The sequence below is a fragment of the Puma concolor genome, chromosome A2, assembly GCF_028749965.1.
Source record: "Puma concolor isolate L17-30 chromosome A2, mPumCon1.1.hap2, whole genome shotgun sequence".
Taxonomy (NCBI): Eukaryota; Metazoa; Chordata; class Mammalia; order Carnivora; family Felidae; genus Puma; species Puma concolor.
Genome location: NC_141668.1, coordinates 55,944,931 through 55,961,819, shown reverse-complemented (window position 1 = coordinate 55,961,819; position 16,889 = coordinate 55,944,931). Strand labels below are relative to the sequence as shown.

Genomic DNA, 16,889 nt, shown 5'->3' with positions numbered 1-16,889 from the left:
ACCTGGTTCTTTAGGTTCCCATACAGGTTCTCTTAATGGGGTACCACCACAGGAGTTGGGTCCAGCCAAAATGGACAGTCAGCTACCACCTGTATCAAGAACCATTCCTTTTCCTGACCTTGAGTCTGCTGCTTTCTTTGCCTGACATGTTCTTTCACGGTGAGCTCACCATCATCCCACCAGGCAGGTGGCCCTCTTTTTGAACACCTTAGTGTCTTAGACATTTGTGACATAGAAACCTCAGTGGTGGTCATGATGCATGTGGCTTTTTTGGGAAGTGTTTCCATTTTTAACCAAATAAGAGAACTCACAAGTGGTGGATACCTACTTATTTCTGCATGTCAGCTCTTCTCTGGCCAGGATGAGCTGATAATGAATATGCTATCCATGTGGGGAAGTTTTGGGTTTTATTTTTATTTATTTATTTTTTGATTTAACTTTATTTTTTTATTTTTTAAAATTTACATCCAAATTAGTATATAGTAAAGCAATGATTTCAGTAGATTCCTTAATGCCCCTTACCCATTTAGCCCATTCCCCCTCCCACAACCCCTCCAGCAACCCTCAGTTTGTTCTCCATATTTATGAGTCTCTTTTGTTTTGTCCCCCTCCCTGTTTTTATATTATTTTTGTTTCCCATCCCTTATGTTCATCTGTTTTGTCTCTTGATGTCCTCATATGAGTGAAGTCATAGGATTTTTGTCTTTCTCTGACTGACTAATTTCACTTAGCATAATACCCTCCAGTTCCATCCATGTGGTTGGAAATGGCAAGATTTCATTCTTTTTGATTGCTGAGTAATACTCCATTGTATATATATACCACTTCTTCTTTATCCATTCATCCATTGATGGACATTTGGGCTCTTTCCATACTTTGGCTATTGTTGATAGTGCTGCTATAAACATGGGGGTGCACGTGTCCCTTCAAAAGAGCACACCTGTCCCTTGGATAAGTGCCTAGTAGTGCAATTGCTGGATTATAGGGTAGTTCTATTTTTAGTTTTTTGAGGAACCTCCATAGTGTTTTCCAGAGTGGCTCACCAGCTTGCATTCCCACCAACAATGCAAAAAGATCCTCTTTCTCCGCATCCTCACCGACATCTGTTGTTGCGTGAATTGTTAATGTTAACCATTCTGACAGGTGTAAGGTGGTATCTCATGGTGGTTTTGATTTGTATCTCCCTGATGATGAGTGATGTTGAGCATTTTTTCATGTGTCGGTTGGCCATCTGGATGTCTTCTTTGGAGAAATGTCTATTCCTATCTTTTGCCCATTTCTTCACTGGATTCTTTGTTTTTTGGGTGTTGAGTTTGATAAGTTCTTTCTAGATTTTGGATACTAATCCTTTATCTGATATGTCATTTGCTTATATCTTCTCCCATTCTGTCGGTTGCCTTTTAGTTTTGCTGATTGTTTCCTTCGCTCTGCAGAAGATTTTTATTTTGATGAGGTCCCAGTAGTTAATTTTTGATTTTGTCTCCCTTACCTCCGGAGACGTGTTGAGTAAGAAATTGCTGCGGGCAAGATCAAAGAGGTTTTTGCCTGCTTTCTCCTCGAGGATTTTGATGGCTTCCTGTCTTACATTGAGGTCTTTCATCCATTTTGAGTTTATTTTTGTGTATGGTCTAAGAAAGTGGTCCAGGTTCATTCTTCTGCATGTCGCCATCCAGTTTTCCCAGCACCACTTGCTGAAGAGATTGTCTTTATTCCATTGGATATTCTTTCATGCTTTGTCAAAGATGAGTTGGCCATAAGTTTGTGGGTCCATTTCTGGGTTCTCTATTCTATTCCATTGATCTGAGTGTCTGTTCTTGTGCCAGTACCATACTGTCTTGATGATTACAGCTTTGTAGTATGGCTTTTAGTCTGGGATTGTGATGCCTCCTGCTTTGGTTTTCTTTTTCAACATTGCTTTGGCTATTTGGGGTCTTTTCTGGTTCCATACAAATTTTAGGATTATTTGTTCTAGCTCTGTGAAGAGTGTTGGTGTTATTTTGATAGGAATCACGTTGAATATGTAGATTGCTTTGGGCAGTATTGACATTTTAACAGTATTTGTTCTTCCTATCCAGGAGCATGGAATCTCTTTCCATTTCTTTGTGTCATCTTCAATTTCTTTCATCAGCTTTCTATAGTTTTCAGTGTATAGATTTTTCACCTCTTTGGTTAGATTTATTCCTAAGTATTTTATGGTTTTTGGTGCAACTGTAAATGGGATCGATTCCTTGATTTCTCTTTCTGTCACTTCATTGTTGGTGCATAGGAATGCAACCGATTTCTGTGCATTGATTTTATATCCTGCAACTGTGCTGAATTCATGAATCCGTTCTAGCAGGTTTTTGGTGGAATCTTTTGGGTTTTCCATATAGAGTATCATGTCATCTGCGAAGAGTGAAAGTTTGACCTCCTCCTGGCTGATTTGGATGCATTTTATTTCTTTGTGTTGTCTGATTGCAGAGGCTAAGACTTCCAATGCTATGTTGAATAACAGTGGTGAGAGTGGACATCCCTATCTTGTTCCCGACCTTAGGGGAAAAGCTCTGTTTTTCCCCATTGAGGATGATATTAGTGTTGGGTCGCTCATATACGGCTTTTATCATCTCGAAGTATGATCCTTCTATCCCTACTTTCTTGAGGGTTTTTATCAAGAAAGAATGCTGTATTTTTTGAAATGCTTTCTCTGCATCTATTGAGAGGATCACATGGTTCTTGTCCTTTCTTTTATTGATGTGATGAATCACGTGAATTGTTTTGCGGATATTGAACCAGCCCTGCATCCCAGGTATAAATCCTACTTGGTCATGGTGAATAATTTTTTTAATGTATTGTTGGATCCGGTTGGCTAATATCTTGTTGAGGATTTTTGCATACATGTTCATCAGGGAAACTGGTCTATAGTTCTCCTTTTTAGTGGGGTCTCTGTCTGGTTTTGGAATCAGGGTAATGAATACACAGTAAAATCCTAGTGCCTGGTCCTAAACCCTGGTTCCACTGTTTATAACTGTGTGAGCTTGAGCAAATTCTCATACATAAAATTGGAATAATGTACCTCCCTCACAGGGCTATCGTGATGATTAAATTAGAATTATGTTGGGGCGCCTGGGTGGCGCAGTCGGTTAAGTCCGACTTCAGCCAGGTCACGATCTCGCGGTCTGTGAGTTCGAGCCCCGCGTCCGGCCCTGGGCTGATGGCTCAGAGCCTGGAGCCTGTTTCCGATTCTGTGTCCCCCTCTCTCTCTGCCCCTCCCCCGTTCATGCTCTGTCTCTCTCTGTCCCAAAAATAAATAAACGTTGAAAAAAAAATTAAAAAAAAAAAAAAAAGAATTATGTACGTATATATGTATATGCCTACATACGCGTGCACACACACAGTGCTTATTAAGTAGTAAGAGCTCATTAAATGTCAGCTCTTATTATTTGTTGCTGCTGTCAGAGAGGAACTAGATGAATGGTGATGGGACTGATACTGAGCTCTGTGCACCACTCTTTGTGAGAGTGGAAGCGTGGCCTCTGAGTGTCAGGAGCCACTTCTTCATTTGTGCTCTGGGTTTCTTCTGACGTGGACTCTCAGGATTCCCTCACTACCTTTTCTCCTGTGTCTTCCTGTTCTCATCCTGGCTCACTGCTGTCAGTTTGTAAACATTCCCAAGTGTCTCATTACTCACAGGCAAAATAACCAGCAAAATTGATTCCTTTATGTCCCATCTCCCATTTTCTGCTCCAACCCTGTAACTTGGCTCATTCTTATTTGTCTCCATGACCCCATTTCCACCACTTGACTGAATCGCATTGTGTTGTCATTAGAAGTACTTCCTCTTGCTTTAATACTCTCCCCCTTATTTCATGCCTGTTTGAATTCTCCTTTGCCACCAACCTCTTGGGCTCTTCTTCAGTTTTCTTTTCTTGATTTTCTTCCTTCTGCTCCTTTGTGGCTTTTCCTTATGGTGCTGACTTATGTTCCTTTTTCTTCTCACCATACCATACATCCCTGCTAATTTCATCTACTTTTATGTCTTCTCCCTTTCTTTTGTAATATGCTCATGACTGTCATCTCCAGCCCAGACCTCTCCCCTCAGGCACAACCAAAAAGCATATTGGGCTTCTCCATTGAAAGTCTGACAGGCACATCAAGCCTACAACATTGAAAATATGTTCACTCCTCAAACCTGCTTGTCTAATTTTCTCAAGCTCAGAACAAAGCACCAATGGCCTTCACCAGTTTCTTACCTAGAAGCCCATTTGACTCTTACTTTACCTGCTATCTAATCAACCACCAGATCTCTTCAGTTACCCTAAATATATCTGTTCTCGCCGCTTTCCTCACCGCTTCATTAATGTCCTGGTTCCAGACACTTTTCTCACTTGGATGGCTCTGTCTCCCTCCCTCCTCTCCAGGGCTGTTTCTCTCTAGTCTTGTTTCCCTCCAATCCATCATCACAGGCAGAGAAATATTTTAAAAACAGAAATCGAATTATTAGCACACTTCCTAGAACCCTTTAGCAACATCTTGTTGCCCTTGAAGTTTAGACTCTTCAATAAGCTGGCCAAGCCCTGTGTGTTTGGACCCCTCTTTCTCCATCATCTGTACCTGTGTGGTCTCCCACACTCTGCCCTTCTCCCATGCTGCACTTCTTTAAGTTCCCTGACAGGGTCATCTGCCATGTGCTGGGTGTTCACATGGGTGCTTCTGGTGGCTTACTCCCTGCTTTCATGGGTGGGCAGCCTCTGAGTTTTTACAACCTAAATTACACTCATCCTTTAAGTCTTAGCAAAAATACCCTTTTCTCTGAAATGTCTTTCCAAACCCTTGATTAGGCAAGGCCCCTTTTCTGTGCGCCATTGTAGCTTGTACTTCTTGTTCCAACAAAATGATTATAGTTATTTATCTGCATTCTGCCTTGACCTGTAACCCCTGGAAACAGTAATCATGTTTGTCTTGCTGTGTGACTGAAAGAACAAAATTTTGCTTTGGTGTGTACTGTTGCTGTTCTTCATTTGTTCATTTCTTCCTTCCTACATTCCTATAATGAGTGTGTACTGAGATGGTGCCTTATGCTGGCCACTCTACTGGGTATGGGATTGTGGTAGTGAATAAGACATGTGAGGGCCTTGCTCCTTTAGAGCTTATAGTCAGGGGAGGAGTCAAATAGTAAATAAGGAAATAAGTAAGTGAATGGGAGGATACTAGTAAGTACCACGAAGAAAAGAAAATAGGAACCTATAGAATAATGGGGTAGGGGATGATAGTAAATGGGATGGCCAGGGAAGGCCAGTCTGATGAGGTGAGTTTGAACTAAGATATGGATGATGAGAGAAAGCCAGCTGTACAAAGATCAAAGGGAATATGTCCAGGCACAGGAAAGAAAGAGTTTCTGTGGCCGTGAAGCAGCCGTGACGGAGGGACATCAGGAAGGCCAGGCAGGCAGAGTGATGTGCGGTGGGAAACGGGTGGTGGCAGGTCCTAGAGGGCTTTGCGCTCACAAAGGGGAGTTTGGATTGTATTGGAAGGAGGCTTCTCTCTGGTTCAGGATATATGCTCTATTTATGCTCCAGCTAAAGCTAAGCTGCTTGAGTTTCAAGGTGAGGTATAGGCAGTTGACTTAAGGCAAATATCTGTGATCCTAGCAGAAACTCTTATAACACTGCTTTGAGCAAGGGCAAGAATAAGTGCTGATTACATGACAGGCTATATGTTTTCTTTTTTTTTAATTTTTTTTTAGCTTTTCATTTTTGAGAGCGATACAGTGTGAGTGGGGGAGGGGCAGAGAGAAAGAGGAAGAATCTGAACCAGGCTCCAGACTTTGAGCTGTCAGCACACAGCCTGACATGGGACTCGAACCCACCAACCGTGAGATCGTGACCTGAGCTGAAGTTGGACACTCAACCAACTGAGCCACTCAGGCACCCCGACAGGCTATATGTTTTTTAAAAGCTGCCAAGGTACATTTTATATGTCATGGGCCATAAACTTGTAGGTATTGATAATATGACCATCTAGTCATAGTGCCTGATACTACCACCAAAATGATTGACCTTTTATAACTCTATTTTTGTGGGTACAGAATTTTATGGCTTAAAAAAGAGCATTGCTAGGAACGTTTAATCCCGAAAAATGTCAGATCCCCAACATAGGATGCTGAACAGATAATGTTGACGAGCTGTATTTTTAATCATCTTTCACTTGGATGAACTTTTGTTAAAAATGAATCAATAATGGAGAAATCACAGGTTGTAGGAGCCTCAGACAAGACATCGCATGTGAAAGCACTTGAAATTATAAATGTTCTCACAAGGCATAAGTTATTATTACTGTCGTTACAGCCAATTCTTTTTAACCAAATACTGGAACTGGTATACAAGTTGAGACTTTAAAGACTGGCTGTCTCAACCGAGATGAGAAAATATGCAATGCCAAAACACCTCTTTTCTAACCAACATGCCTATGAATTTTGTTGGTCAGCTTACGTGTGCAGAGGCTAATAATGTACACGTATTAATCTACTCAGCAAAGACTGAGTACCTACTGTTTGACAGCTAGCCCCTTAGTGGCTCTGGGGATAAAGTCATGTACTAGACAGGCACACATATGCCTTCACGGAACCTAAAATCCAGGGGATAGTGAACATGGTGTGTGTGAAATAATGATCACTTCTGCTTTTTTTTTTTTTTTAAATCGGCCACATTTTATAGATGTAAACTATTAAAAGTAGATAAATGCTTATAAGGATGTTGTATATTGTGAATGTCTAAATATTTTTTATTCCTTTGAACAAACTTTCCATTGGGTTTGATTTTGAATCCCTTTCAAAGACCTTTTTTTATAATAAAATTTTTAAAATGTTTATTTTCACAGAGAAACAGAGAAAGCACAAGCAGGGGAGGGGCAGAGAGAGAGGGAGAGAGAGAATCCCAAGTAGGCTCTGCACTGTCAGTACACAGCCCGACGTGGGCTCGAACTCACCAACTGTGCCACATGACCTAAGCCGAAATCGAGTTGGACGCTCAACCACCTGAGCCACCCAGGCACCCCTGTCTCAAATGCCTCTTGCACAGTGGATTTCTCCACCTCAAAGTTGGTGGGTGGGTTGGTCTTGCTGAGGCTGGGACAGAAAATTTATGTGCTGTGACCAGTAAGAGCTCAGACGTTGAAGGCATACTGTCTGGATTTGAATTACCCCTCCCCTGCTAATATGCTTGTGCCTCAGTTTCTTCATCTGCAAAGTTAGGATAGTAATAGATTTTTGCAAAGATTGAATCGAACGATGTGGACAATATGGTTTGTCAGTGCCTGGCACCTTGCACAATCTGATTTCATATGAACTATGTGTTATGGTTATTACCTTCCGGCCTGCCTTCTCCATTCATAGTACAGTTACATAACCTTCTCCAGTTCAGCTGCACAGCGGGCTTGGGGAAGTCTGCAGTGTTGGCTGTTTTCTGGGATGTGTTAATAGTGCTGTAGGAAGCGTGTTTTTGACAGGAGGTCACAGAGGTTCGAGAGCCTCTGGTGATGTGTCATATTCACTCATTACCAACTCTCTCAGGAGCTCTAACGGTTTGTAATTGACTTTCCTTTGCGGGGTGAAAAAAAGGAAAAAGGGGACCGTATTATTTTACTCTGTTACCCTGAAATAAGGCAGAATTTGGCGGGGGTGGGGAGGCAAGGTTGGCTAATAAACCTTGAATAAGGCAGACATGTTCTGAGTAAATAAATATGCTCACAAAATGACTGCTTAAGAGAGTAACTTTAATTTAGATTTGACACAATTAATGGTAAATATTTTATATCAGATCTAGTTTACACATGTATATATACCCTCAAAAGTCTGAAACTGAAATAGTTTCACAAAACAATACACATTCTATTGTAATGCAACATTTTCTATTCCATTCTCTTCCCTGTAATTCCATTTCATTCCCTTGCATTCTTTGGAAAGAGACCCGTAGTGTGAAAAATATTGACATAAGAAATAACTGGACCTAATAAGAATAAGGATATGAGTAAGAAGAATTAAGTGGGATAGTCTTCCCCTATACGTCTTAAATATTTTCAAAGTAATTGTCCTGTCCCTTATGCAAAAAACAAAACAAAAAACCCAAATAACCAAAACCACTTGATATTTAGTTCTTACTATACTTTTACAGAGGTTAGCTCAATTTGACTTTTCAAATTTGTAATCTTTTCTATCCCAGCAAAGTTGTGGATTTATCATCATTAGGGCAGAAAGTCAGTGCAGTGCAGGCAGAAAACCTGGCTTCTACCTCTGGCTTTGTCATTACTCATGTTTTCCTGCCTTCTTGAGTCTCAGCTTGGGGTGGGAGGGGTGTTAAAATATTTATTGTATTTAAAGTAATTAATTTCATAACATCCCTTCCTTTCTCTTCTACTTTTGGGCTGTTTGAGGGCTAGCTGAGATACATACTTGAAACAGTTTTGTAAGCTAGTGTGCTCTTCACAAATTGGACTGTTGGATTCTATATTTGTAACCCTTACCTTCTCTTTACGAAATTTCTTGTAGATTTCTCAGTTGAATACACTGATAGCCCTTTTACTGGGAGAACTTCTACCTGGAGATAGGCAGAAGATCATGACAATTTGTACCATAGACGTCCATGCCAGAGATGTGGTGGCCAAACTTATTTCTCAGAAGGCAAGTTCATAGAAATTTCATGTATTGTGTGTTGTTTCCTAAAAGTGGTGTTTATTGTCAAGAGTACTTCCAAGAAAGGTGTTTTTTAAGTTGTGTATTTTTAATTAGTTCTATGAATTTAGTTACACTTACTGTGAGTGACTTTGATTTAAGTAATTATCTTCATGAGAGTTATCCCAAGTCTTGCACATCAGAGTTTTGCCAAGTCAGGAACCTCCAATCCATACCATCTCAAAAACTAACCTAGGATGTAAGAACCTCGTGAAGTCACCGTGTTCGTTTCCCTGTCTTCAGGCTTTTCTACACATCATCATCTTGGTCTCCTGGCCTGTGATTATCACCTCTCTGGCTTACCCGGCCAATAGCAAAAAGATTGTCATTTAAAACTTCTCTGTGTGCCTTTGATTAGTTTCCTTTGGAAGAAAGAGGAATAGTGGTCACCCCTTGTCTTTTTTTTTTTTTTTTTTTTTTTTAAGGCTAAATAACATTCTTTGCAGAAGTCACTTTCAGGACATGAATATCCTTCTGACCTCTGTACAGAGACTTTGTGTCTCCTAAATACTGGCACTGTTTCATGTGAAAGAATTTTCTCAGCTTTTTGCTAAAATACATTTCTACTTAGAAATGTCACAAGTGTGCTTGTCTCCTGAACAACATTGGTGAATCATGCCTGTTGGCTACTTTCTCCTCACCCCTCTTTTGTCGCTGGTGATGGCACTCTAAAGCAAGACCATTCCTTTTACAATATGAATGCATGTATGTATTTTGAAATGTTTCCTGTTGTTTTTCTAGCTCTTTCTCAATTTATTAAAATCAAAGTGAATTTTCATTCTCTCCAGAAAGTGCCAGCGCTGCTTCTTTGTGTAAGCCATAAGTGTAAAAAATACTTCTTCCAAGTTCAGGACCATCAGTGATATTGTGTAATTGCTAATCCAAAACTGATCCCCTCTACCACTTACCAGGTATTCTCATTTTGATAATGGACCATTGGTAACTATTCTTTGAATATGACCTTGCACCTTTTTACATACTTTATTGTGTTTTTTCAGTGGTGATGGCTTACAGTAGGATGAATTATGATTTAAAATATGTCCTTTGTACTCAAAGAGGTAAAGACTTTGTCTAATTTCTGATCATCTAATATATACAGTTGTACAATGTTGAGATGTATTTAGGCATCAGAACATTTAGTAGATAATAATTTTGGTAACTTAAATGGTTCCCAAGAAGTCCTAGGGTCACAAATGTATTGAAAGAGACTGGAATTGTTTTTTCAAATTGGAAAAAGAATGGATAGGATTAAGAAAAGAAAGAATGGCAATGAAAAAAAAATACTGTGATTTAATTTAATGAAAAATGAAGTGGAAAATCTCTGTACTAAAAGCAAAACTGGCTTTAGAATGGATTTTGTTGGAAGTATAGTTTATTGATACCTCTGACATGAAGAAATTATGGTTTATATGTTTTACTACAGAGTGTATTTTTCTGACTGATTTCAATGATGAGAGTATAAAGTTAGAAAAGGGATCAAATCCCCTGGGCTGATTCATAAAAGGGGAAAAAAGCATTGCTTGAACAAATTGATATTGTTTTACAGTAAAAGCCTTCTTAAAATGAAGACTTTTATTACACATAGTTTTGATGAAGTATTGAACCATCTACATGCAGTTGTGATTTGCAATAGCATGAAGAGATTACTGTCTTGTGAGAATTTGAGAAATAAAATGTGAATCAGCAGAATTGATTAGGTGAATAAAGTGTGTTGCCCCAAAACATACAGTGTCCTTGTAATATCTTGTGATATGTAATGATCTTGTGATATTTTCAGGTTGTCAGTCCCCAAACCTTTGCTTGGCTTTCTCAACTTCGTCACCAGTGGGAGGACTCCCAGAAACACTGCTTCGTAAATATTTGTGATGCCCAGTTCCAGTACTTCTATGAATATTTAGGAAACAGTCCTCGGCTAGTGATCACTCCTTTAACTGACAGGTAACAAGGATAAGTGGAAGTCAGCTGAGAAAAAGTGAACCAGAATAGTCCCCTAGTGTGGGTAAGGGTGTGTGAGAGGGAACAGAAAGGTGTGAGAGAAAATGATGAACAAACGTGGAAACTATGAAAACGTGTGTAAATGGGCTAATGGAGTCGCATGGTAGACATTGACTTTAGTTTGAGACAAGGTAAATAGAACCAAATTAGAGAAGCAGAGATAGAGACACTGGATAGACAGATCATGAAATCATGACCGGATTAATATGGCAGAGGGCAGCCCTTGTGATCATTGAGTCCATTCTCTCCTGTTATCCATGGCTAACATTATGATTCCAGGGTTTGTAACTGCCTCCCACAATTGCATCCCTTTATGGAAAGTGTAAACATAGGAATTGCCTACATTCAGATTAATTTTTGAGGGATTACCTACAGTGAAGAAAAGAAGAGTGGGAACATAGGTCCATGAAATGGTTTAACAAACACTTAGGAAATACTGTGCTGAGTGCTTTTCCAGAATTAATTAAAGAGACAGGGGTCCTGCTCTCATAGAATGCACTTTCTCGTTGACTGTGGCATGTGAGTGGCTGGGAATGAGGAGGAACAATAATCAAATTAACAAAGTTATTTTAGGTGGTAATATATGGTAAAACAAAAATGAAATAAGGTGATATGTTAAAAAGAATTTTGAATGGAGAGTCCACTATAGATTGGTTATGGGAATATTTGAGTTGGGACGTAAATGACAAGTAGGAACTAGCTATGCAAACATCCTAAGGCAGAAAGTGACAGGCAGAGACAAGTGCACAGTTTCTAAGATGAGAAAGACATCAGCCTGTTCGAGAGATAAACACAGAGCCAATATGGCTCAAGTAGGTCAAAGGGGAGGGGATTACCATTATTAAAAGTTCATTGCCACTTGACTTTAAGTCAATATATACATACCGTCAGAATGTTGTAGGTAAGGATAAGCCACTTTGGCATGAAATTCCATATTAGTATTCCATCCTCTGTTGAATTACTTGGTGAGAGAAAGCATGTATATTCATGGGCATTCGTGAAAGAGGAAAGACACCTCAAAATCACAAGAGTGTTCCTACTTAGCCAGTTTCACCATACATACAGTTTATCTGGGAATGAAAGTGTAGGCATTTTTTTTTCTGGGCTCCTGGGTGTCTCGGTTGAGCATCTGACTTCAGTTCAGGTCATGATCTCACATTTGTGGGTTCAAGCCCCACATCAGGCTCTCTGCTGACAGCTCAGATCTAGAGCCTGCTTTGGATTCTCTGTCTCCTTCTCTTTCTGCCCCTCCTCTGCTTGCGCTCCGTCCCTCTCCATCTCTTAAAAAAAAAAAAAGAAGAAGAAAAGAAAAAAAAGTGTCAGCAGTTTTAAATATGTCAGTAAAGCTGGCTTGTGTTGATGATCTTAGGAAGTCCGTGAAATTCTTGCACTAGCTTTGTGATTATTCTTGCTTGTATTAATCTGCTCCCGATTTCATCACTGATAAATTGTAATTCTGTTTTTCTAATTCAGTTCTCTTTAATTGTCTCTAACTAAAACTCTGTTTGCTATCTTAACTGGTTAATTTATGTACTTCTTTCAGTGTGAGAGATTAAAATTTGTATCTTGACAAAATCACTTGAGAGTAGTCAAAACTTCAAATGCTAGAAGTCTACTATATATGTGCCATTATAAATAAAGATGAGAAGAAGGGAGGCACAGGGTGTAGGAGAAGATGGGAAGAGACACTTCAGAGTGTGCCAGTAAGTGAGGACTAATAGCTTATTAACTTTTTGATTAAAAAAAAATCACTATGTGGTTTATTTGCAGCTTAAAAGGAAGCTGAATGTTCCTTTTGATAGAGTGAATGGTGCTGTGTAAGATGTTCACTTGGTGAACATTTCTTTTCCATTACATTTTTTGGGTTGTTTACTAATTGTTTACATTAACACAATGTTGCCTTCCAAACATGCTCATTACATCTCGTATGATGTTGATCTTCCCCTTGTGTGTGGTAGGCAGGGCAGTCAACCTCCGCAGCAGTTCCTGCTTCCCTACGTGGGCAGGTTCAGAGACGTAGGTCAACCAGCTTGTAACTGAGAGACTTGGGCTGGAGTGCAGGTGGACTGGGTAGGAGTGTGAAGGATAAGCCGTTACAGAGAGACCCAAAACATAATGGCGTCAAGTCCATGGAAGCAGATGTGTCACTTGCATAAGTAACAGTCCAGAGGAGAGGGGCTCAGTAGTACAGGCTGGCAAGTGGCCAACGTGCCAAACAAGACTTCTGCCTTTGTTTTGGCAAGTGAAAGAAGGCAAAAGATCTAGAAGGAGCTGTTGTGGGATTTCTCTACAGCATTTCAGCACACAGTGTGTTCATTGGAGTTTGGTCACTTGGCTGCTCCTGGCTGGAGGGTGGGGGGAAATCTAGTTGGAGCAAATAGCCACATGTCCAACCAAAACTTGGAACCAGGAGAGAAGATTATTAGCAGATAGTCTGCACTATGAAAAAATACTGTAATTCCTAGTTCAGAGGTCTTTGCTTTCCATATTCATTGTAAGATGTGCTTAAACATGTGATGACCGTAAAATATAGATACACTTTACATTTGCATAAGTAATTGCTTCTGTTTGCCTAGCACTCTGAATTTTTTAAGGCATCTATCTTTGGCATTTTTAATGAATCCGTACAATAAATTCCTCATATTACAGAGGCACGTTGTAATATGAAATGAGAGGCACATTGATGTCAAAAGACTTATTTAAGATTAACATCTGATGATTGGCAAAGTAGACCCTAGTCCCTTGACTACAGATGTCCATGTGTATGTCTTTCTATTAGGTCCACTGTCTGTAGTAAGACAGAAGTAATTTATGAAAACCTCATGTTAGATCCTTGCTATTTGTTAGTTTTTCTTCTTTTACAAGTATTAAATTCTGTCTCTGTATAATTCTCCTCAGCCTGAGAACCTCTGAATCTTTCCTGTAAAAATAGGTGTTATCATAATCTAAATGCATGTAGCAACATGTTCAAAATGAATTCCTGACATATATTTTAATGTAACAAATTTTGTGTAGTTGCTTTATATATTGAAATACATATATATTTGCATACTTTACATTTATATATATTTACGTATCTCATCTTTTAATGTATTCATTAAGTATCAGTTTAATGAAGTCAGTGTTTAATTCATCACCAAGATGTCTGTTTTTCTTTTATAAACAATAGTTTTGAGACATTGTCTGCCATATTAATAGTATCTCTACCTAGACATATCAGAAATTCAATGGCATTACAAATCAAGTGTTATTTGTATTGATACACAGCTCTTAGAAAATAAGAAAAAGCAATACATGCTTTATTTTTTTAAGTAGCCAACCTAAAATTAAATTTGATATAAATTATTATTCTGACTCTTGTTATTGCCATGAACAAATCCTAGGTATATTAATATTGATTGTTATGACCATATTGTAGAGCCTGACTTCTTAAACTAAAAAAACAAAGTTGTATTCTCCATTATGTTTTCTAGAAATATGATATCAGCCTGTAACATTGGTATTTTTGTTATTGAAAGGTGTTACATCACTTTAACTCAATCACTTCATTTAACCATGAGTGGAGCCCCAGCTGGCCCAGCAGGTACAGGAAAAACAGAAACCACCAAAGATCTTGGACGTGCCCTTGGCATGATGGTTTATGTATTCAACTGTTCAGAGCAAATGGACTACAAAGTAAGATAGTCATAAAATGTTATATTCTGACAATATTATTTATTCCTGATTTGGAATGATTGAAACTAATAGCTCAAAACCTTCTTCTGTTAAATTCTCAATGGCTCGCTCTATGATTTAGTCCATAGGAAATATCTATAAGGGATTGGTGCAGACAGGAGCTTGGGGCTGCTTTGATGAATTCAATCGAATTTCTGTGGAGGTTCTGTCAGTGGTGGCAGTGCAAGTGAAAATGATACATGATGCCATCAGAAACAGGAAAAAGAGGTGAGTAGCGCCTGGCTTCTTTCTATTGTTACGGATACAAAGAGAAACATAAAATAGTGAAGCAAACCTCATCTTCTTCGCTTGCTGCCTATCTGCGTCTTGTGAAATGGATAAAAGCAAACCTCATCTTCTTTGCTTGCTGCCTATCTGTGTCTCGTGAAATGGATAAAATAAGAGGAACTGGTTTATTTTGAAGAATGATTTTGAATAACCTCCTATTTTTGTTAGCGGTTTTTAATTGTTCAATGCAACAAAGGTGTACTACATTTATACGTAAAAAAATAAACCCTCTTGATGATGCTAAATCCACTTAGCAGTTCTCCGTTCTGTTCTACCTTGACCTTCTGTTTGCACTGGACACAATTGGTCCCTCCATTCTGCCGGACACGCTTCTTCACATTGGTTCCAAGACACCACCATCCTCCTGGTTTTTTCCCGGCTTCGGGGATGCCCCTGGGCTGATTTCTTCTCATCTACAAAATCAGAAAAAGTATAGTAACTATCTTACTGATCATTGTGGTACCTAAATGCAGAGCCCTGGGACAAGTGTCTGGCACATAGTCAGCCCTGTATCAGTGTTTGCTGTTATTTTTTGTTATTATTTTCTGACCTATCAGTATTAGATGTCACAAGGCTCAATCTTTGGGTCCCATTCCCTTGGTAATTCCACCCAGTCATGTGGCTTTGAGAACCATCTGTCTGCTGGTGGCTGCTGGGTGCCCAGACTTCCTTTCTCTGATACCTTGACCTCCAAAGACAGTGCCTGTTGGAGCATCTCGGGACTCCACTTGCTGCCCCGTAGGCCTGTTATATTTAATAGATGCAAAATCAAAATCCTGGTGTCTCCACCAACACTGCTTGCTCAATGTTCCATCACAGTAGAGTACACACTATGCTCTGCTCGTTACTCAGTTACTCCAGAAAACTTCCCAGATATATCCAGAGCCTAACAGCGTCTCAACATGATGCCACATTCTAAAAGACAAAACATGACTGGCACTTGGGGACTGATGGCTCAATTTGAGAAGTTAGTATTATCGTGGTTTTCTTTATAACATTTGTTTGTGGTTTTCTTTGCACTATTTTTTGTATACAGGGAAATCTCATTTTATCTGGCCTACCCACTTACTCGCACACCTTAGGGCATTTTGCTCAGCTAGCTGTCTTATCCATAGGGACGGTTCAATCTCCCAGTGAGGGAAAGCCCCTGGAAACTGTGACTCTATTATAGAAGTTTCCACTTATTGTATATGACATCTAGAAATTCCCACCTCTTAAAAAACCTCTCAGTGCTTTTATCACATGGCTCTGGGATACCACTTGACTATGACCACATGTCTGCTGCCTTACCTGCCCCTACTCTAAGACCATGTTAGAGAAGATTAGATTCTTTCCTTTTTGACTCCCCCCCGCCCCCAGATGTATTTCATTTAGTTCTTAGTCAAAATCTTATTATTTGATGTAACCCAGATGTCATTTGAGGCCATCCATTCTTTACTTTTTTCTTTTTTTTTTAACATTTATTTATTGTTGAGAGACAGAGCATGAGCAGGGGAGGGGCAGAGAGAAGAGAGGAAGACACAGAATGCGAAACAGGCTCCAAACTCTGAGCTGTCAGCACAGAGCCGGGTGCGGGGCTCGAACTCACAAACCGTGAGATCATGACTTGAGCCGAAGTCAGACACTTAACTGACTGAGCCACCCAGGTGCTCCGAGGCCATCCTTTCTTAAGGAGATTTAGATAACTGATCCGTGCAAGGATTTCTGGATACTCTTAACTATACTTACTGGTAGTTTCTTCTTTGTCCATGTCTCTGTGTATGTAAGTTGTACCTGTTTGTCTCAGGCTGGCCCATAGACAGATGGCTAGTCTTCTTGATGTTTTCATGAATTATTACATGCTCTTTATATTCAAGAATTTAAGAGATGGAACCATGCCTCAACAACAAAGCCTATGCGCATCTTGCTGGCTCTACCCCCTCAAAGTCTATACCCTTCACTGTGGCTATCCCTGCTGTATCACGGGAGAGCACGCAGGGGCCCTTTTACAGCAGCTCCCTCTCTGTGAGTGGCCCTGTCAGGCTTCTCTGCCTTCCCTGGCCTGATATGCTGGGACTGAAGATTTCTCCCTTATTACCTTGGCTATACAAAATCCATCTTCTCTTAGTTATCTAGTATCTAAGAAGCTCTTAGTCCTAAAATCTGTGTCTCTTTTCCCTCTCCCTTGTGTGAGGTAGGCCCAGCTCCT

At 39.7% G+C, this 16,889-nt stretch overlaps 1 protein-coding gene across 2 annotated transcripts in view; it reads left to right on the top strand.

Annotated features, from left to right (window-relative positions):
• The window catches only part of DNAH11 (dynein axonemal heavy chain 11), a 352,527-nt gene that overhangs the window by 137,205 nt on the left and 198,433 nt on the right, over positions 1 to 16,889 (top strand). For both annotated transcript variants that reach the window (XM_086694494.1, XM_086694493.1), the window contains 4 exons: positions 8,522 to 8,653; positions 10,482 to 10,642; positions 14,218 to 14,374; positions 14,496 to 14,641. In XM_086694494.1, the coding sequence (XP_086550620.1) occupies positions 8,522 to 8,653; positions 10,482 to 10,642; positions 14,218 to 14,374; positions 14,496 to 14,641 (596 nt within the window). The remainder of the gene's footprint in view (positions 1 to 8,521; positions 8,654 to 10,481; positions 10,643 to 14,217; positions 14,375 to 14,495; positions 14,642 to 16,889) is intronic.